The 22,294-nt window shown below is 32.8% G+C and overlaps 4 protein-coding genes across 4 annotated transcripts; 2 read left to right on the top strand and 2 right to left on the bottom strand.

Annotated features, from left to right (window-relative positions):
• Positions 1-2,672: 2,672 nt before the first annotated feature.
• On the top strand, positions 2,673-4,277 carry KVR01_001863 (uncharacterized protein; the record flags this gene model as incomplete). Its single annotated transcript, XM_044790916.1, has 3 exons — positions 2,673-3,043; positions 3,274-3,376; positions 3,432-4,277. The coding sequence occupies 3 exons, from the start codon at positions 2,673-2,675 to the stop codon at positions 4,275-4,277; spliced, it is 1,320 nt and encodes a 439-aa protein (XP_044649818.1).
• A 3,797-nt stretch (positions 4,278-8,074) lies between these two features.
• On the bottom strand, positions 8,075-9,979 carry KVR01_001977 (uncharacterized protein; the record flags this gene model as incomplete). The annotated part of the gene is made up of 7 exons (XM_044791824.1): positions 8,075-8,385; positions 8,497-8,656; positions 8,845-8,949; positions 9,042-9,201; positions 9,387-9,496; positions 9,569-9,708; positions 9,826-9,979. 7 exons carry the CDS (start codon positions 9,977-9,979, stop codon positions 8,075-8,077), a joined length of 1,140 nt encoding a protein of 379 aa, XP_044649932.1.
• Positions 9,980-10,795: 816 nt separating this feature from the next.
• Positions 10,796-12,532, bottom strand: KVR01_001636 (uncharacterized protein). Its single transcript, XM_044784478.1, has 5 exons — positions 12,160-12,532; positions 11,974-12,062; positions 11,719-11,911; positions 11,549-11,656; positions 10,796-11,491 (listed from the first exon to the last, which is right to left on the bottom strand). Exons 1-5 carry the CDS (start codon positions 12,234-12,236, stop codon positions 10,948-10,950), a joined length of 1,011 nt encoding a protein of 336 aa, XP_044649591.1. The 5' UTR covers positions 12,237-12,532; the 3' UTR covers positions 10,796-10,947.
• Positions 12,533-17,973: 5,441 nt separating this feature from the next.
• On the top strand, positions 17,974-21,225 carry KVR01_001654 (bifunctional alcohol dehydrogenase/S-(hydroxymethyl)glutathione dehydrogenase). Its single transcript, XM_044786783.1, has 6 exons — positions 17,974-18,826; positions 18,913-19,042; positions 19,112-19,247; positions 19,317-19,957; positions 20,031-20,243; positions 20,307-21,225. Exons 1-6 carry the CDS (start codon positions 18,806-18,808, stop codon positions 20,327-20,329), a joined length of 1,164 nt encoding a protein of 387 aa, XP_044649609.1. The 5' UTR covers positions 17,974-18,805; the 3' UTR covers positions 20,330-21,225.
• The last annotated feature ends 1,069 nt before the right edge of the window (positions 21,226-22,294 follow it).

Here is a 22,294-nt window from a genome sequence, read left to right as displayed (position 1 = left end):
TAAAATTATATATAAAATTACTATATAATTAAAATTATTCTTTTAAATATAAAATTAAAAACTTATAATTATAATTTTTAATTAATTTTATTTAATTAATTTATATTATATTATTTTAATTTTATTTTATTTAATTTAAATCTTTTAAATCTTTTAAATTTTTATTTTAAAATAATATAAATTTTATATTTTTATATTTAAATTTATAATTTAATAAAATTAATAAATAAATATTTATTTATTTAAATAAAATTAAACTTTTAAAATAATAATAATTTATATTTATTTATTTTAATAAAATATATTATATTTTATTATTTTAAATTTCTTATTATTTAATTTTAATTTTATAATATAAATAAAATATTTAAACTTATAATATAATAAATTTAATTATAATTAAAATTATATTTTTAAATATTAATAAATATATTAAAATAAATAAATAATTAAATAAATAAAAATATTTATATTTTTAATTTAATAAAATAGAATTTATTTTAATAAAATCTATATATTATAATTAAACTTTACTCTTTTAAATATAAAATTAAAAATCTATAATTATAATTTTATAATTAATTTTATTTAATTATATTATATTATTATAATTTTATTTAATTTCTAACTTTATTTAAACTTTCTTTTAAACTTCTTTAATATTTTTCCTTTTAAAAATTAAATTAAAAAAGCTTTTAAATTTAAATTTAAAACTTTTATAAATCTTAATTTACTTTAAATTAAACTTATAATTTTTAACTTTTAAAAATATATTAACTATTTTAAATAATAATAACTTTTCTTTAAAATAAAAATTTACTTTTATATAATTATAAATTTAATTATTAATAATTATTTTTTATAAAACTATTAAAGTTATAAATTTAAATAATAAAGTATAATTACTTTATTTAAAAGTTATTTTTAATTTAATAAATTAAAATATAATAAATTAAATAATTACTTTTAAATAATTTTATTTATAATATAATAAAATAAATAATCTTTTAAATTTATTAAATAAATATTTATTTATAAAATAAAGTTAAAACTTATATATATTTATAATTAAAGAAATAATAGTTTTATTTTATTTATTTTAATTAACTTATATTTATTCAAATTATATAATAACTTTATATATAATACTTAATAATATTAAAACTAATTTATAGTTTATAATAACTTTAACTTTTAATAGATTAATTTATATTAAAGTTAATAAATATATTTATTATATTAACTTAAATTAATTAAATATAATTTAATATATTAATATAAAAATATCTTTTAATAATAAATAATATTATAAATATAATAAATTATAAAGTTATTATAAAAGTTTTATATAATAAATTTAATTAAATTAATCTTTAAAAGATATATTATATTTTATTTTTAAAACTTTAACTATTTACTTTTAATTTAATAATAAAATTAAAAATATGAATAATTTATAATTAAACTTTATTTATTTAATTATAAAAGTATTAAATATATTTTATAAAAATAAGTTTAATAACCTTTAAAGGACTTAAATTAAAGAAATATATATTTTATAATAAATTTAATAGCTAAGTTTATATAGTTAGTTAAAGTTATAATAAACTACTAATAATAAATTACACCTTAAACCTTTCTAGTAGCTAATCTAGTAATGTGGATGATGCTACTAGACTATGCATGCCTATGTCTAGTTTGTTGGCTTAGATAGACCTGGGTCCTCATCCTGAGTCACGCTGTTAGATTCCATACAGTATCAAATATATTGGTAGAGTGGATGCTGCTAAGTAGTGGTAGAGCAGTTAGGGCTGGGGGTTAAGAGTGGTAGGTGGGCCCTATAGGGGTCCCTGTAGGTCTCCTTATTGATAAGGCTGCCACACTATTGCCTCTCACTCTAAAGCCCGAGGGGTAACCTTCCTTTCTTCCTTTCTTCCTTAGGTAACCCTACTCTTTAAATCCACTCTATTTAGTGTAAAATTCGAGCCCTTGTGCCGTAAAGCCTAAGTGACGTCTTAAGAGCCCAGCTTGCCTTTGGAGTGCCTGGCTGGCCAGACTCTGCCTGCGGGCGCATGGCGCGTTGTTTCTCTATTACAAGGAAAAGAGAAAGGAGGTCTCAAAATTCATGAACTTGGTCTTCAACCGTAGCTAAACTGAAAACCTGTACTGCCTCGCCTTACTGTTGTTTGCCCGGTGGATGCTGTCATAGCGCGGCCTGTGACCCTGAACTGACGGGGCGTATGGGCAATGCCGATGGTAGTTTAAGTTTCCTTGCTCGGGAGCCTGTTAAATCGATTATATGTCTGCGGCTTCTTGCATATCTGACCAACGCCCGGGCGGCCTAAACGGTGACACACCCCTACAAGTGATATGCGTTGGTCGCTTGTATACCTAGAAGCCGGGCTGTGACCGGACTCCAGATTCCACGAAACCGTCATTCGTGCTCCTGAGATGCACTTTGCAAGTTCTTTGGTAGTACCATTTGCGTCGCTGGATTGACCCCCTTTACACAACCTGCCCCCCGATCAATCTGCACGGGCGGACACGACAGTGCCTAAAAGTGAGCAGCGCTCTCTGCAGGGCAACAATTACCACCGTCCTCTCTCTGCGACGATTCTCTAGCCCAGACTTTGGCCAAAGAAGAGAAAGAGGGATTAACTGCTTGGATCACAATGCGGGAGTCTACTGCTAAGCCATGGGCGACTGTCCTCGTGACAGTCACCCTGCTGACATCTGCCCTGGCCTCCCTCAAGGACTGCCTCACCGATGTTTGTGCAGGCAGGTCAGACTGCGTTGCCTTCGCCGACAACAGACTCGACATCTTCAACACGTATCAGTCCAACTGGGTTAAGCCATACAACCTTGCCGTGGAAGTTACCCCTGACGCCGTTATTCGCCCAAAATCTTCCGAAGAAGTTGCCGCGATAGTGAAGTGTGCCGCGGACAATGACTTCAAGGTCCAGGCCAAATCTGGTGGACATTCCTACGCAAATTTCGGGCTCGGAGATGGCGCTGTCGCTATCGACCTGGTCAACATCAATCAGTATAGCATTGATAATACCACTGGATATGCGACCATCGGAGCCGGCTTGAGACTGGGTGAGATCGACAACCATTTGCACGAGACACGTCGAGCCTTTGCACATGGTGTTTGTCCATCGGTTGGAATCGGGGGGCACGCCACTATCGTGAGTTACTCCTTGACACTGATAACAGAGTCTGGTCAGGTGGCTAACGAGAGAATTCATAGGGGGGCTTGGGACCTGTGTCGAGGATGTGGGGTCCAGCGCTGGATCATATTGTCGAGGTAGAGGTGGTGACGGCTAATGGAACCATTGTCCGTGCAAACACGGGGGAGAACAACGATCTCTTCTGGGTAAGGTCCAACAGCGGCGCCTGGACTCTCGTGAGTTGGCTGACAATCTTACCAGGGGCTGCGAGGGGCTGGAGCCAGTTTTGGAGTCATCACAGAATTCGTCTTGAGGACTCATCCAGAGCCTGAAAATGTCACTCAGTATACATTTGAAATCACCATTTCAAAAGACCCGGCGCGACTTGCAGACATCTACATGCAGTGGCAAATACTCGTGTCAGACCCAAGCCTAGATCGGCGCTTCGGCACAGAACTCGTTATGTGGCTTGGAGGAATCACTGTCACAGGGACATTCTATGGGACTGAAGATGAATTCCACGAGACGGGAATAACTCAACGTCTACCGGTAAATGGCACAATTGAAGTTACCGACTGGCTCGGCTCCCTCGCTGCCCTAGCCGAGAAAGGAGCATTAAGCACCCTGGCCACATTCTCTTCCAACTTCTACGCCAAGAGCCTGGGATTCCGACGGGAGGATGTTCTCAGCAAGGAGGACGCCACAGATCTCCTTGAGTATGCACAGGGAGTGGACAAGGGGACTTTGCTATGGTTCATTATCTTCGACGCGACGGGGGGTGCCGTTGCTGATGTCCCAACGAACGCCACGGCATATGCCCATCGCGACAAGTACATGTTCTACCAGTCTTATGCTGTTGACCTTATCGAATTGTCGGACACAACCTTCACCTTTCTGAACGACTTCCATGAGGAACTGGTAGGGAAGCTGCCTCGTGAGACTATGACCAGGGGCACGTATCCTGGTTATGTGGATCTGAACATCTCCGGCATACCACAAGAACAGTATTGGGAAGAGAATCTGTCCAGTCTAGAACATCTTAAAGCTATATGGGATCCAGGTGATGTCTTTCACAATCCACAGAGTATCCAGCCGGTAGAACCTTAAGAAGAAAATAGTTTATAATTAGGTATTAAATAAACTTTATTTAATTAAATATATAATAAATAAAAAATTAAAATTAAAAAAATAAACCTTTTAAATTTATATATTAAATTATAATAAAAATAATATTAATTAAAGTATTATATATTATAAACTATTTATATTTTTTTAATTTTATTATTAAATTAAAAGTAAATAATTAAAGTTTTAAAGAAATAAAATATAATATATTTTTAAAGATTAATTTAATTAAGTTTATTATATAAAACTTTTTATAATAACTTTATAATTTATATTTATAATATTATTTATTATTAAAAATATCTTTTATATTAATATATTAAATTATATTTAATTAATTTAAGTTAATATTATTAATTTATTAAAAGTTAAAACTATTATAAATTATAAACTATTTAATTTTAATATTATTAAATATTATATATAAAGTTATTATATAATTTAAACCTTTTATAAATTAATTAAATAAATAAAATTAAGTTATTATTTTTTAATTAAAGTTTTAACTTTATTTTATAAATAAATATTTATTTATTAATTTTATAAGTAAAACTATTTAAAAGTAATTACTTAATTTACTATATTATTAAATTAAAAATAATTAAATAAAGTAATTATACTTTATTATTATATATAATATTTAGATTTATAATTTTAATAACTTATAAATAAGAAAAGAAATAATTATTAATAATTAAATTTATAATTATATAAAAATAAATTTTTATTTTAAAGAAAGTTTATTATTATTTAAAATAGTTTATATATTTTTAAAAAGTTAAAAGATTATAAACTTAATTTAAAGTAAATTAAAATTTATAAAAATCTTAAATTTAAATTTAAAATATTTAAACTTATAATTTTATTAAAAGAATATTAAATAAAATTAAAAAGGTTTAAATAAAGTTAAATTAAATTATAATATAATAAAATAGTTAAATAAAAATTAATTAAAAATAATAATTATAGATTTTTTAATTTTATATTTAAAAGAGAAATTATATATTATAAATAAAAATAAAAGTTAAAAATAATAATTAAAATTTATAAAAGTTTTTATAATTCTTTTATTAATTTAATTATAAAATTATTAATAAAAGTTTATATAATAATATTAATCTAATAATTAAAAATATAATATATTTAAAAATAAAGCTTTTATATTTAATTTTATAATATGAAATATAAATATAAAAATAAAGTAATATAAATAATATTTTATTATATAATATTATTATTAAAAATATAACTTTTATAATTATTATTTTATAAAAGAAAAATTCTAATTTTAAAAGTATTAATATATTTATTAAAAACTTTTAAAAATTAATTATTTTATTATTAAAGTTATTTATAATTATAAATTTAATTATAAAATAATAGTTTTAATAATAATTAATAATTAAAATTAAAATATATAAATATAAGAATTATAATATATTTTTAAACTATTTTTATTATTTAAATAATAAAATAACTTTTATTAATAATAATAATATTAAAAATATTATATTAATTATTATAATTATTTATTATAATAATTATATTTTTAAAATTAATATTAAAAGAAATTTAATAAAAATATAAAAGTATATAAATAATATTATATTATTATAAAAGTAATTTTATTTTTAAATAAAAGAGTATAAAGTTATATAATAATATAAAAAGAATAAATAAAATAAATAAAGATTATTATTAAAATTAAAAAGATTTATAAAGTATAATAAATAATATTAAATAATATTTATAAAAATTAATAAAAGTAATTATAAAGAAAAAGAAAACAGTTATATAAATAAAATAAAGGTAAAAGTTTAAAAATATAACTATTAAAAATTAAATAAATAATTAATATAATTAATATATATTAATAAAATAAATTAATATTATTTTATATTAATAACTTTATATTATAATATAAATATTTATATATTAATAAAATAAATTAATATTATTTTATATTAATAGTTTTATATTATAATATAAATATTTATATATTAATAAAATAAAATAATATAAATATAATATAATATTTATATAATTAATATCTTTATAATTAAAATAAATAAAATAAATTTAATTATATTTATATATAAAAATCTTTTAAAATTTAACTTTTATATAATATTAATAATTATTTTTAAAATAAAATAATTATATAAAGGATTTAAGTTAGAAGTTTAAGTTTTTAAAAGTTAATTAAAATAAACTTTTTAAAGTTTAACTTAAATATTTAAACTAATATCCACTCACCTAATAATTATATTTACTTACTTAATTCTTACTAATTACTTACCTAATATTAATTTTTCTAAATAACTCCTTTATATTTATAAATACCTTTTAAGTTAGTACTAAAAAACTCTCTAATATAATTTCCTTCTTTAATTTTTAATACTTTTAATATAAGCCCCTTTTAATATACCTTTTAGTATACCTTTTAATACCCTTTCTAATACCCCTTTTAACACCCCTTTATCTTTACTTTTACCTTTACCTTTACCTTTACCTTTATTATTTAAACTATATATATTTAAATATTAACTAAATATTTAAATACTAATTAAATATTAAAAGGTTAGAAGTTAAAAAGGTAAAAATAAAAACTATATTCTTTCTAACTTTTTAATACCCCTTTTAATCCTTTAATACTTTAAACTTCTAACCTTTTAATATTTAGTTAATATTTAAATACTTAGTTAATACTTAAATATATATAGCTTAAAAGGTATATTAAAAGGTATACTAGAAGGTATACTAAAAGGTGTATTAAAAGGTATATTAAAAGGGGCTTATATTAAAAGTATTAAAAATTTAAAGAATTCTAATTAAATATATAGTTTTATATAGGCCCTATATATAAATTCTTATACTAAATAAGTAGTTAGTAAAAAACTAAGTAAGTAGATATAATTATTAAATAAATAAATATTAGCTTTAAATATTCTTTTAACTTATATAATTATATAATATTTATAAAAAAGCTCTTTAAGCCTTTTTTCTTAAAATATTATAATTTATAACTCTATTTAAAATACTTTTATATAATTATTTAAAATTAATTTATAATATATATTAATATAAAAATACTTTTAATAATAAATAATATTATAAATATAATATACTATTAAATTATTATAAAATACTTTATATAATAAATTTAAATAAATTAATTTTAAAATATTTAATTATTTATTTTTAATTTATAAATTTAATTTAATTAATTTAAAAATATATTTTATTTTATAAACTTTTATTTATTTATTTAAATTTAAGTAAATAATAATAATAAAAGTATAAATAATTAATATTTAAAATAAATAATTTTTTAAAAGAATTTAAATTTATAAAAATAATATTTAACAATAATTAAAACCTTTAATTTATTATAACTTTAATAATAAAATATAAAAATAAATAATTAATAATAAAGAATTAATAAAATATAAATTAATAAAAGATTATTATTATAAACTTTTAATTTTATATTTAAATTTAAAATAAAGAATTAAATTAAATAATAATAATTTAATATAAATAAATTATAATATAATTAAAGTTATATAGTTTATAAATATTATATACTTTTTATATACTTAAATATATATAAAATAGAAGTGAAACTATATAAATATTTAGATTATTTTATGTGTGGAGATGTAGTACTTATAGTAATATTAACCGTATGATAGACTGAAGCTATTGAGTAGCCACCCCGATCAAATCCTAAGACGGCCTGTGTCTTACATGTCTGAAGACTTCCATGACCCCATGGTCTAGATCTTCCCAAAGCCAGCCGAGTTCGGCACACTTGACTGGGCTGAAGACGCCGTGCTGGCACTGGCAATGTTCTTGCCCTGGAAGTTGGAGAAGAATGACGTGTCCTTCGCATTGTAACCAGTACTGCTTCCAAAGGCGTTCAGCTGACAATTGTGACCTAGGTACGAAGCGCAGGCCGCGTTTGTGGTGGTGTCAGGACTGTTGAACATCTTGCCCTTGAAGCTGCTTGCTTCGACCTCATTGACTACGTTCTGGAAGACGGATCCCTCAACCACCACTTGGGAGCCAGCATCCACCTCGAAAGCATCTTGATGGTGACGTTAGTCCTGCAACGGGCCCTAAAGTGTTGTATTCTAGAACATTCCACAACATGAGAGACGGGGAGGGGGATTCTTAAGAAGTGAAAAGTGATACTTACGGCCAGAGTTGGCGTACCAATAGTTGTTGACCGCGTGAAGGAGGGTGTTCCCGCCGACCTTCGGGGACCGTCCTGAAGTGTGGTGGATGTAATTGCCCTTGAGAGTGATCAGGTCGTTCGACCCGGTGAAATAAAGACCCCAGTAGTGATGTCCGTCACACTAAAGCATCGGAGTCAGCGGTCAAAGAAATAAGATAGTAGCTTCACATCAATTTAGCTGAGGGGGGCCACAAGGGAAAAATGGCTTATCTGAAATCTTGCGGCCCCTGAGGACATTGGTATACAGTCTGAGACTGCGGTGTATGATGTGTTCTTGAAGGGTTAAGAATTTCTCCAGGCACTGCTTACTGTAGCTGACCAAGATGTTGAGCCGTCTATCTCATTATTGGAAATGGTGACGCGGTTGGAAGCTCCGTAGCCCAGCACTATATGCTGACGGCCGATGAGAGAGGTCTATTATGCGGCTGAATTAGTTGATCTTCGAGGCATTCCTCAGGTCCAAGATGGATTGTTTTGAGTTTGGGAAATCTTGAAGCATTTCTTACTTTGACATGATCAATCCAAATAAGGTCAGCACCATCCAAGATGATGGCATCTCCACCCCAAACGTACTGCGGGTTCAGGTTCGTGATATGAATATTTTGGATGATGATGTTGCTGGCGCCGCTGGCAATCTTCAGCCCCTTTCCTTTGAGGATACCAGAGCTCCCTTTCCAACGCCAGGAGTTAGTCTTAAGAGAATCAGAGAAGTAGCTTAAAATGAATGTGGCAGGGAGTAGGCCATAGCATGGCCTGTCGCAGAATCTGCAACCCGTGAAGTCTGTGTCATATAAGCTTGAAATAGGGATGTATTTGTTCTTGGAGGAGTAAATATTATATATAGCAGCTGCTTACCGGAGCCGACAAGTGACTTATTGGACTTGACAGTAATTGGCGTGATTGCCGCATTGTCATACTTGACCGAGACACTCGGGGCGTTTGGTTGATATACAGTGCACCACTTCGAAAAAAGTCACATCAATTTCCAGGACCCACGTTTCAGCTGCACGGAGATGGGGAAGGAGAAACACACATCGTTCTGGTTGATGGCAGTCTGGCACCCAGATGCTGTCCCGTAAGGGGCACACCCGGTCGCAGACGTTGTGCCTTCGGTGCCGGTGAAATCAAAGGTCTTCGTAAGGATAATCACACGTGCCGAAGAGTCGCCAAGGTCTGTTGTGCATCAGCAGACCGTTAGAAGTCCTCAACCTCACATATTCAGGCTGCCGAAAGCAGATGATGACTTAACGTGAACTCTAGGAAACGGTTTATAAGAGAATACATCCTTACAGCTGACAAGCTCGGCATTAGTGGTAGGATAAACAGGAGAGGCGCTTCCGCCACCAGTGACGCCCTTGGCAAAGCCTTCAGCGGCCCCGGTTACCCCGGCGGCTGAAGCTCTTCCAAGGAAGGCTGTCAAGAGAAGTAGTCCAACGTTGACCATGTTGGTCCCAAGAGGCCCTCGAATTACTGGGAGTATGATGATATGGTGCAAATGGATTTGGAGAAGATGTTTCACAGCCCGTCACGGTGTCACACAAGAAGAGTCTAGGTTTCTCGTCCTTGCTACGAGGACAGACAAGTCCTTAAGTAGGGATCCTGATACATAAATTTTCTGTCATATTGTTTCTCGTTGTTGACCAAAATCGGGCTTTCTGGTGCCGGAGACAGATTCCTATTTCACTCTCATCACGCGGTCTTCGTCCGCCGCGACGGCTGCCCTCGATGCTACGTGGGATATTTGACACTTTTTTCTCCGGACAGGGTCTGAGATCGCGACTGAATACAAGACCTGTTTTCGCTCTTCGGGACTGGAGACCGCACGGCTTCGAACTGCCTAGGGTGCCGGGGCCGTGGATCAGCTTCGTTCTTGGCACGGATCGGGTGCCTCCTTTCCAGCCTCTGCTTGTGTTGATTGACGGGAATTCTGGTGGAAGGATTCTCCGGAACAGACGCAACATCACGGGAACGGCACCATTGACACAAGTCAACGGTCACACAGTTTTAAGTGGATCTGAGTCCGTTGCTGTCACAAGCATTAGCGTCGCCCAAACCTTTACTGTCACCCAAGGATTGGTTATGTTCCACGGAACCCTGCCCAGCTACGGAATGCGACCCTCCTATGCCAGCGTGCCGCGGCCTTGACTAGAGGGCTTCCTCTTCCACGGTGGCTCAAATGCCACACGGTCACATGTCCACTTTGCCTTCTTGAATCCGGAGGTTATTACTGAGGTATGTATAATGGAACATTTAATCTAGGCGGATATTTAAGGGTTTTATAATTAGAATTACCACCGTATGAAGGCGCCATGTATGTCCGTCCTCGAACGTATACGGAATAGAAGCGAAACCACTTATATCGCCGAGACCTCACAGGCAACTGCAAGGGGATGAAGCTGTGACCGATCCTGTCTATGTCTTTCTGCAAGCCCCGATTTTGCGGAAGTAGTACCCATGAGGAGTATAACTTGTTCCCATACTTCCAGCGCCATTGCAGTTCGTATTATATGTACCCTTGCAGATTTTTATCTCAGAAATAGTATAGTCGATGGTGGTGGCTTGACCTGTTGAAAGCCAATACTCCGTGTCGGTGTGTCTATAGCCAAGCCAGTGACCTGGCAAGCGCGGTACAGGATCGTTCAAGTGAGTAATTCGGTATTCATTGCCCTCCTGCTGCGAGATGTAGCTGGCTAGTTTTTCATTGCCGATGCGCGGTGATCCGTAAGTGAAGATGTCGCAAGGGTACCCGTCTTGCCGGAGCCACGCGCCAGCCATTGTGGCCATGGCTGCTCCCAGACTGTGGCCAGTCGTCACGATGCTGAAGTCCGGGTGGCTTTTGCGAGCAGATTTGACCAGCTTTGTTACGGCTGGATGCATGTTATCGAATGAGGTGGCGAAGCCGCCGTGTATCATGCAGCCATCGCATAAGTTTGTATCAGTGGTGACAGCCTCCAGACTGCAGCGAATCTCAGTTCCTATTTTGCCCAGTTGGAAATTCATAGGCTGAACTCACTCATAGGCGAAGGTAGCCCCGTTATCCGTCCCTTTGAATGCGACGATGATAACTTTCTGTACTGGGTCCACTCCCACGAACCCAGCGGTGCCAGTGCCATCATTTGCGCTGTCAAAGATGTCAGCAGGGGCTCACGAAGATCTTTGCATGCATTAACGTGGCCGACATACTCCAAGATTCCCTCCAAAAACGCCCGATTCATCTCTAGATCCGGACAAGCATCGTTTCCGCATGATATAAGGGTCCCCGCCGTCAGGGAACCGGCCGAGTTGCAGTACGCGGCCGCAGCATGCTGGGCTACATACTGGAAGCTCTGCAGTTGTGCCTGGGTTGTGACGGTTGCCGAGACAGAACCGGGACTCGCTTTTGTGTGTCAACATGTACCTTCTCTTGGCTGCGTGGTAAGAGAAGGATGAAGGGCCTACATTGACTGCTCCCCATCTCGCAAACTGACTTGGGAGTAATAGGAGGACGTAATCCAGGTTTCAAAGGAACGACTCCTGGCAGGAAGCACCTGGCGGATGGGAACTTAGGGATGCAAGCTTAAAACATGCCGAACACTGAAGCAGTGACGTGACGATCAGTTAAATCTGAGAAAGAGAGAGGCAAACCAGTGATTTTTCAAATCTCGCCGTGGCCGTACTCTTCGGCCGTCTGAGGCGTTATACATCGTAACATTGGAATCCATACACTGGGTCTCTGGGAGCCCATGGCCGGGAACACTGCCGATTCGAGACGGGTCACGGCCCTCAGAATAGGTGCAAATGTCCGGAAGAGCCCACTTGCACAACCCCGGGCTCGGCCCTGGAGTGTTACTATTTATTTTTACACCGATAGGCACTGGGTGGTGATCTTGGCGTTAACGGCGACAACTGCTGTGGCTGAAATTCTATGGGCGAGTAGAAGGCGAGGGAAAGAGAGGCTACCGCAGACATCGTCAGTAGCTCCGAAAACACTGCCAAGCGGCAGGTACCTACTGTGACGACTTTGTGTGGAGTCGTGAGATTTCGGAAGAGATGCACCTGCTCGCACGGAGCTCATCCTTGGCGCTAATCCAGGGGAAAGGCTGCAGGGCACGGAGATAGAGAGTATATTCGGTTCAATCCACTTAAACCTATAATAATTAAGTTTATAATAATAGTATAATATTAAGAACTATTAGAAATAATTAATTAATAAATTAATTATATAATATTATAATTATATAAAAAATAAATAATAAATAATTATTTATAATAATATTTATTAATATTAAATTAAATAATTTATAATTTATAATAACTTTAATTTTAAATAAATTAATAATATTAATTTAAATTAATATAACTTAATATATTAATATAAAAGTTATTTTTAATAATTAATAATATTATAAATAATTATAAAATTATTATAAAATATTTTATATAATAAATTTTATTTAATTAATTTTTAAAAATATATTATATTTTATTTTTAAAACTTTAATTATTAATTTTTAATTTAATAATAAAATTAAAAATATAAATAATTTATAATTAGAAATTTAATTATTTTTTAAATATAAAGTTAAAAGATTTATAATTATAATTTTCTAATTAATTTTTATTTAATTATTTTATTATATTATAATTTAATTTAATTTTTAACTTTATTTAAGTTTTTTTAAACTTTATAAAACTTTTATTTTTATAAATATAAACTTTCTCTCTTAAATATAAGATTAAAAATCTATAATTATAATTTTATAATTAGTTTTTATTTAATTATATTATATTATTATATTCTTATTTAACTTTATTTAAGTTTTTTTAAACTTTTCTAACTTTAATATCTTTAAAAAGTTAAAACTTTATATTTTTAATTTTAAATTTAAAATTTTATAAATCTTAATATACTTTAAATTAAACTTATAATCTTTTAACTTTTTAAAAATATATTAACTATTTTAAATATTAATAACTTCTTTTAAAGTAAAAGTTTACCTTTATATAATTATAAATTTAGTTATTAATAGTTATTTCTTTTTTATAAAGCTATTAAAACTATAAATTTAAATAATAAAGTATAGTTACCTTACTTAAAGGTTATCTTTTAATTTAATAAGTTATATAATAGGTTAAGTAACTACTTTTAAATAGTTTTATTTATAATATAATAGAGTTAATAGATAGATATTTACTTAAATAGAGTTAAAACTTATATATATCCCTTAAAGAAATAATAGCTTTTATTTTTATTTATTTTAATTAACTTACTTAAGTTATATAGTAATATTATATATAATATTTAATAGTATTAAAACTAATTTATAGTTTATAATAGCTTTAACTTTTAATATATTAACTTAAATAAACTAAATATAACTTAATATATTAATATAAAAATATCTTTTAATAATAGATAGTATTATAAATAATAATAATAAATTATAAAGTTATTATAAAAGTTTTATATAATAAATTTAATTAAATTAATCTTTAAAAATATATTATATTTTATTTTTATTAAAATTTTAATTATTTATTTTTAATTTAATAATAAAATTAAAAATATAAATAATTTATAAATATAATACTTTAATTTAAAACTTTTAAGTTTAAGTTTAAAATTTTATAAATTTTAATATATTTTAAATTAAGTTTATAATATTTTAAATTTTTAAAAATATATTAATTATTTTAAATAATAATAACTTTTTTAAAAATAAAATTTATTTTTATATAATTATAAATTTAATTATTAATAATTATTTTTATAAAGTTATTAAAATTATAAATTTAAATATTATATATAATAATAAAATATAATTATTTTATTTAATTATTTTTAATTTAATAAATTAATTAAATAATTATTTTTAAATAATTTTATTTATAAAGTTAATAAATAAATATTTATTTAAATAAAATTAAAACCTTTAAAAATAATAACTTTATTTTTATTTATTTTAATTAATTTATTTAAATTATATAATAATATTATATATAATATTTAATAATATTAAAATTAAATAGTTTATAATTTTATAATAACTTTAATTTTTAATAAATATAATTTAATATATAAATATAAAAATATTTTTAATAATAAATAATATTATAAATATAAATTATAAAATTATTATAAAAGGTTTTATATAATAAATTTAATTAAATTAATTTTTAAAAATATATTATATTTTATTTTTAAAAACTTTAATTATTTATTTTTAATTTAATAATAAAATTAAAAATATAAATAGTTTATAAATTTAATTATTAATATTTTTATAATAAAAATATTAAAATTATAAATTTAAATAATAAAATAAATTTATAAAAATAATATATTATAAATATTTTAATTAAAACTTATAATTTTAAATTATTTTAATTAAATTTATTATTTTATTAATTTATATTATTATAAATAATAAAATATAAATTATTTATATTTTTTAAAAATAAAAATAAAATATTTTTAAAATTAATTTAATTAAATTTATTATATAAAAGTTTTATAATAATTTTATAATTTATATTTATAATATTATTTATTATTAATATTAATAAATTTATTTATATATAAATAAATAAATTAAAATAATATATATTAATTTTAATTAAAAGTTTATTTAATTAAATAATAAAATATTTAATTTAATTAATTAAATTTATTAATTAAATTAAATAATTTATATATAAATATAAATTTATTTATTTTATTTATAATAATTAATTTATTATAATTTATTATTTTTATATTAATATTTTTTAATTTTTAAAATCTTTTTTAATTAATTAAAAGTTTTATTTATTAATAAAATAATTTTTAATTAAATTATTAAAATATTTAAAATTATTATTAAATATATAATTATAATTTTTTTAAATATAAAATTAAAAGTTTATAAATATAATTTTATAATTAATTTTTATTTAATTATATTATATTATTATAATTTTATTTAAATTTATTTAAGTTTTTTTAAATATTTTTAATTTTATTTTTAAAAAATTAAATTTAAAAAACTTTTAAATTTAAATTTAAAACTTTTATAAATTTTAATTTTTTAAATTAAATTTATAATTTTTAATTTATTTAAAATATATTAATTATTTTAAATATTAATAATCTTTTTAAAAATAAAATTTATTTTTATATAATTATAAATTTAATTATTAATAATTATTTTTTATTTATAAATTATTAAATTTATAAATTTAAATAATAAAATATAATTATTTTATTTAAAAGTTATTTTTAATTTAATAAATTAATTAAATAATTACTTTTAAATAATTTTATTTATAATATAATAAAGTTAATAATCTTTTAAGTTTATTAAATAAATCTTTATTTAAATAAAATTAAAATTTATATATATTTTTAAATAAATAATAATTTTATTTTTATTTATTTTAATTAATTTATATTTAAAAAGTTAAATTATATAATAATTTTATATATAATATTTAATAATATTAAAATTAAATAATTTATAATTTATAATAGTTTTAATTTTTAATAATTAAATATAATTTAATATATTAATATAAAAAATATTTTTAATAATAAATAATATTATAAATAATTATAAAGTTATTATAAAAATTTTATATAATAAATTTAATTAAATTAATTTTTAAAAATATATTATATTTTATTTTTCTTTTTTTCTTTTTTAATATAAAATTAAAAGATTTATAATTATAATTTTTAATTAATTTTATTTAATTAATTCTTTTATTATAATTTAATTTAGTTTTTAATTTAATTTAAACTTTTTTAAGTTATATAAATATTTTTATTTTTATAAATATAAATATTAAATTAAAACCTTTAAATTTAAATTTAAAACTTTTATAAATTTTAATTTTTTAAATTAAATTTATAATTTTTAACTTTTTTAAAAATATATTAATTATTTTAAATATTAATAATTTTTATAGTAGAAATTTATTTTATATAATTATAAATTTAATTATTAATAATTATTTTTATAAAGTTATTGAAATTATAAATTTAAATAATAAAATATAATTACTTTATTTAAAGGTTATTTTTAATTTAATAGTATAATAAATTAAATAACTATTTTTAAATAGTTTTATTTAATAAATATTTATTTATAAAGTAGAGTTAAAATTTTAATTAAAGGAATAATAACTTTATTTTTATTTATTTTAATTAATTTAAAAGTTTAAATTATATAATAAATTTAATACTTATATATTATATTTATTAATATTAATTAATTTATAATTTATAATAGTTTTAACTTTTAATAAATATATATTTTATTATTATAAAGAGATATTAAAGAAAATACTTTCTTTTAAATTAATTAATAAGATTAATTTATATTAAAGTTAATAATATTAACTTAAATTAATTAAATATAACTTAATATATTAATATAGGAAGGTATTTTTAATAATAAATAGTATTATAAATATAAATTATAAAGTTATTATAAAAAGTTTTATATAATAAATTTAATTAAATTAATTTTTAAAAGATATATTATATTTTATCCTTTTAAAATTTTAATTATTTATTTTTAACTTAATAATAGAATTAAAAAAATATAAATAGTTTATATTTTATTTTTTTTAAAACTTTAATTATTTATTTTTAATTTAATAATAGAATTAAAAAAATATAAATAATTTATATATTGTCGGTTGGATTAGCTTACGCGTAAGAAGTGGTTGAAGTGGTGTGTATTGGTGTTGGTTAGAGGTCTGCCTGGCTGGGCGGCGAAGCGCCTAGTTGGGTTGGCCAGACCTGCTGACTAAGCTTGGCCCGTGCGTACGCACGGACCACCTATCGCTTGGCTTGGCTTGCAGTGGCTAATCCACTGCAGCCTACTATTCCTGTCGGTTGGATTAGCTTACGCGTAAGAAGTGGTTGAAGTGGTGTGTATTGGTGTTGGTTAGAGGTCTGCCTGGCTGGGCGGCGAAGCGCCCAGTTGGGTTGGCCAGACCTGCTGACTAAGCTTGGCCCGTGCGTACGCACGGACCACCTATCGCTTGGCTTTGCTTGCAGTGGCTAATCCACTACAGCCTACTATTCCCACATATATATTACTTTAATTTATTTATTTATATATAAATAAACTTATTAATATTAATTAATTATTAATAGATTTTTAATAATAAAATAATTATTTTTATTTTATTAAAAAAAGTATTTATTAAAATATTTAATAATATTTTTTTTAAAAAAAGTAAGTTTATATTATTATTATAAAAAAAAGTTCTTAAAATATTTAAAACTCTTCTTATAAATAATAATATTTATATTATAATTAATTATAATAAAGTCTTAAAAATATTTAAAACTTTATTAAAAGAGATTAAATTATAATTACATATTATTATGGCGCGGAAAGGCCTATCTGCATCCCAGCCCGGCAGCAGCCCCAAACGGTGCCTCTTCCATTCTGGTGAGACCCTCCTGGCGGATCTCCTCGTACTTCGGCTAGAGTAAACCATGGGACACGATTGCAGCAGGCGGTACCTCGGCCAAAATCCGTGACCCGGAGCTTTATGTGCCTCCTTGTATATGCTCGTGCCACAATGCCATTCAGCATGCCGAGACGAACGAGCGAGAGCGAGAAAGTGATGCTGTCGTTGTGGATGATATCATGCCGCCGTAGCGCGGGACCAAGTTGGCGGACCGCCGTTGGATCTTGATGCAGCCGCCGCCGACGCATGGCCTGCACTTGCGCTAAGCCCTAGGGGCTGTGCTAGAAGTGGCCGGGACAGGAACTGAAGAGCAAGTCAGAAGAAGAGCCTCTGTTCACAGCCGACCAGAGCAAAGGCCCAAGGGAATTCTCTAGGAAACACGAGGACGACTCATGAATCATTCCTCCGTAGCAGTGGACCCATGGGATCCAGGATGGACGGCCTCCGCCAACAGATTTCCAAGCATCCTCTGCCGGGTGCAAGGAGGAGGTGAAGCTGTAAGGAAGGCGCCTAGGAATGGGGAGCTCAAACCCCAACCCCCCCGCCCCCCCCCCCCAATTGCGTCAATGCCGTGATATCGCCGAATTGTGCCTGGCTGACTGTCTGCCTGACGTCCAACGCCGGACGGGGGCTCGGCGTCTTGAGGAGCTCTGCCTGTGACAGGTGCCCGCCCCTCTCAGGCAGATGTGTGGGGAAGCTCGGAAGCTAGCCACCAAGTACGCAGTATAAGACAGCTGCCTCCATCGTGGTGCTGGGCCTCGTGTGCATATCAGTGCATTGAGTCTTGCGGCCTCAACCAGACCACTTCTGGACCAAGATCACGATGGTGTCGACGGTAGGAAAGGTACGACAAGGCGGCCCGAAAGTCCCTGAACCTGGAGGGGAGGTGACGGGTCAAGACAGAAGAGCTAACCTGTGAGCGTGGACAAGACCATTACTTGCAAGGCGGCCGTGGCGTGGGAGGCAGGCAAAGAGCTGAGCATCGAGGACATCGAGGTCGCGCCACCCAAGGCACACGAGGTCCGGATTGAGATCTACCACACCGGAGTCTGCCACACAGGTCAGCACCTGGGCACAAACTCTTGTGCGTGAGCCTGTGGGGGCCAAGCTGATCCTGGCGTCCTCACAGATGCGTACACGCTGTCGGGGAATGATCCCGAGGGGGCCTTCCCCATCGTCCTTGGGCACGAGGGTGCCGGTGTCGTCGAGTCGGTGGGCGAGGGCGTCACCAGCGTCAAACCCGGCGACCACGTCGTCGCCCTGTAGTGAGTCCCCAACACCGGACACGGCGGCTCGGAGACGGGCTGACGGGCTGACCCGACGCCGCGCGACAGCACGCCGGAATGCAAAGAGTGTAAGTTCTGCAAGTCGGGCAAGACAAACCTCTGCGGCAAGATCCGCGCCACGCAGGGCCAGGGCGTGATGCCGGACGGCACGTCGCGGTTCCGGTGCAGGGGCAAGGACCTGCTGCACTTTATGGGCTGCTCGACGTTCTCGCAGTACACGGTGGTGGCCGACATCTCGGTGGTGGCGGTGCAGCAGAGGGCGCCGATGGACAAGACGTGCCTGCTGGGGTGCGGCATCACGACGGGCTACGGGGCGGCGCGGATCACGGCCAAGGTGGAGCAAGGGTCCAGCGTCGCCGTGTTTGGGGCGGGGTGCGTGGGCCTCAGCGTGGTGCAGGGCGCGGTTGCGCAGAAGGCCGGCAAGATCATCGTCGTCGACCTCAACTCGGACAAGGAGGCGTGGAGCAGGCGGTTCGGCGCCACCGACTTCGTCAACCCGTCCAAGCTGCCCGAGGGCACCAGCGTCGTCGACAGGCTGGTCGAGATGACCGACGGCGGCTGCGACTACACCTTTGACTGTACCGGGAACGTCGGTGTCATGCGCACCGCCCTCGAGGCCTGCCACAAGGGCTGGGGCCAGTCCATCGTCATTGGCGTCGCGGCTGCCGGGCACGAGATCCAGACCCGACGTGAGGACCACCCGCCTTCACCTGCCCCTGCCCCTGGGCCAGAGCACCAAGCTAACCTGCCCTCTCCGTACAGCGTTCCAGCTCGTGACCGGCCGCGTCTGGCGAGGGTGCGCCTTCGGTGGCGTCAAGGGCCGCTCGCAGCTCCCGGGCCTGGTGCAGGACTATCTGGACGGGCGGCTCAAGGTTGACGAGTTCATCACCCACCGGCACAAGCTGGCCGACATCAACACCTCCTTCCAGGTCATGAAGAGCGGCGAATGCATCCGGGCTGTCGTGGACATGCGCGGTAAGTAGTCCTCACCCCAGTGTTTGACAAGCCCGGTGGCTCATTGCGATTTGATCTATCAAGACCGGATCAGGGCCTCCCTATAAGAGGCTGCCTACACGATGGACACGATGGACACGATGGAGGTGGCAAGGGGAAGTCTTGGGCACCCCGTGGCGTGCGCGGGGTGGCTCTACCTAGTTTGTATGTACAAAATGCCGATATCACGGGGATGGAAATATGGCTACAGGCAGGCGAAGACGTCGAGGGTGGTGAAGGAAGGGCCATGCCGGGTCCAGCCGTCTCGTAGAGGTGCACAGCTGTCTTTGTGTGGCAATGGACAGGGCTTCCCATTCTCCCGCGCCCGCTGCGGATGTTCCTTTGTTGTTTGAGATGGTGCTACCAACCAACCAACCAACCAACCCGTGGGCGCAGGACGCAGGACGCAGGCGGCGGGACCTCGCCGGCCGGGTCGACGATTCGGCCCAGCGCTTCGCCCGGCTGGCCGGAGCCGCGGCATTTCTTGAGGACAAAGGGATGTCCGGTGGGCAGGTGGGCAGTCCGCAGCTTGTCCTATTACGGGATGGGCTGGGGCTGGGGCTGGGGCTGGTGAAACTGGAGCCTCGTCTTGGGGTTCTGGGGACGGGCCTGACGGGGCGCCCCAGGGGATGGGCAAGAGTAATAATATCCATCGTTGTTGCTGCCAGCCAGCCAGCCAGCCCAGCTGCCCAGCCTCTCTCTCCACTTGATAACAAGCCAGCGTAGCTTGCCAGCGTGCCAGCCGACACGGCGACACGGCGGCACGGGTGTCACCATCTCGGGCCAACCACGCGCCAGCACCTGAGGTGACTGACGACGGCTCCCCAAGTGGCTCCCAACACGCCACGTTGCTCAACCGAATGGGTTGGCTGTTGGCCTGCTGCTGTCCAGTCCTGCCAGTCTGCCAGTGCGCTCCCCCGGCCTTGACCATGCCAACCTGCAGCCGTGTGCGGAGGTTTCCGGGCCAGTCCTGAGGGTGCATTGATGATGGCATTTCGATTAGAGATGCGGCAAGGCCCACATGGTGCCAATGCACATGTGCTCCTGGGGGTCCTGGCGCCTTCGCTGCTTCGGTTGTACGGAGTACCTGGGTACCTAGGTACCTAGGTACCTAGGTAGGCACTTAGGTACTTTAGTAGTCTGCCGCTGCTTGGACCCTGCCAGCCTGCCAGCCTGCCAGCCTGCCAGCCCTGCCTTGCCCGACCTTGCCCGACCTTGACCTTGCACCCTGAGGGCCTGGCTGGCCTGGCTCGACTGGGGGCCGGGACCACAAGAGGCCAGGCCCGAGGCAGCACTGCATGCGTTGCGTGGCACCGAACCAAGGGCCACACACGCCTTTGCCTTCCCTTGCCTGCTCTCTCGTCAGCTGGGAACCGGGACGCATCCGATCTGGTCTGACGGCCAGCCCGCGCCGGTGTTGGTTAATAAAGGAAGGCACAGGCAGGCAGATAGATAGATAGACAGGAGACTGTGGGCTGTGTCTGTCTGGTTGATTCATTCTCACGATCCCCTTTCCTTTTCCGCTTGTCCTCTCCTCGTCCCCTCGTCTCCTCTTCTTCCCCGTCTGCCGCCTCGTGTCTTGTCGCCAGCCCTTGCTGCTTGCTGCTGCTGCTGCTGCTGCTGCTGCTGACCTCATCGTGCCCGACCACCACCTGTGGTACCCCGAAAGCGGAGCCTCACCCATCTGTCATCATCACCTCGCTGCCTCTGGCTTCGGCCTCGTCATCGACGCACCCACCCCCATCTCGCACTGCTGCCCCGTCCGCCCTCTTCGCTCCCGCGCACGAGGTCGACTCTGTGCCCGGCATCCATCCATCACCGCCATACCACGTTGGCGCCCCTTGGTCTTCTCCTCCGTACCAACACAGCGCCCAGGCGTCAAAGCGAAAGTCCCAGGCCTGAATCAAGTCAGCCTCGCCCACCTGCTCACTTATATAATCCCTGGTTCGCCCCTGGACTCCCCGGCCGCCGTTTCCAGCATCTTCCTTTCCCACTCCCAGACCTGCCATCAGACTTGCCATCATGTGAGTACA

The sequence above is a fragment of the Diaporthe batatas genome (assembly GCF_019321695.1).
Source record: "Diaporthe batatas strain CRI 302-4 chromosome Unknown Contig00002, whole genome shotgun sequence".
Taxonomy (NCBI): Eukaryota; Fungi; Ascomycota; class Sordariomycetes; order Diaporthales; family Diaporthaceae; genus Diaporthe; species Diaporthe batatas.
The sequence above is the reverse complement of the archived record's forward strand: the minus strand, read 5'-3'. Positions and strand labels throughout refer to the sequence as shown.

What these genes read in the sequence shown, in the direction of transcription:
- KVR01_001636 (XM_044784478.1), bottom strand. Translation starts at nt 12,236, where the DNA reads ATGGATTCCAATGTTACGATGTATAACGCCTCAGACGGCCGAAGAGTA. An exon ending in CGAGATTTGAAAAATCACTG is followed by an intron (nt 12,063 to 12,159) that starts GTTTGCCTCTCT and finishes CCCATCCGCCAG; the next exon opens with GTGCTTCCTGCCAGGAGTCG. An exon ending in CGAGATGGGGAGCAGTCAAT is followed by an intron (nt 11,912 to 11,973) that starts GTAGGCCCTTCA and finishes GACACACAAAAG; the next exon opens with CGAGTCCCGGTTCTGTCTCG.
- KVR01_001654 (XM_044786783.1), top strand. Translation starts at nt 18,806, where the DNA reads ATGGTGTCGACGGTAGGAAAG. An exon ending in TGGTGTCGACGGTAGGAAAG is followed by an intron (nt 18,827 to 18,912) that starts GTACGACAAGGC and finishes AGCGTGGACAAG; the next exon opens with ACCATTACTTGCAAGGCGGC. An exon ending in GCACGAGATCCAGACCCGAC is followed by an intron (nt 19,958 to 20,030) that starts GTGAGGACCACC and finishes CTCTCCGTACAG; the next exon opens with CGTTCCAGCTCGTGACCGGC.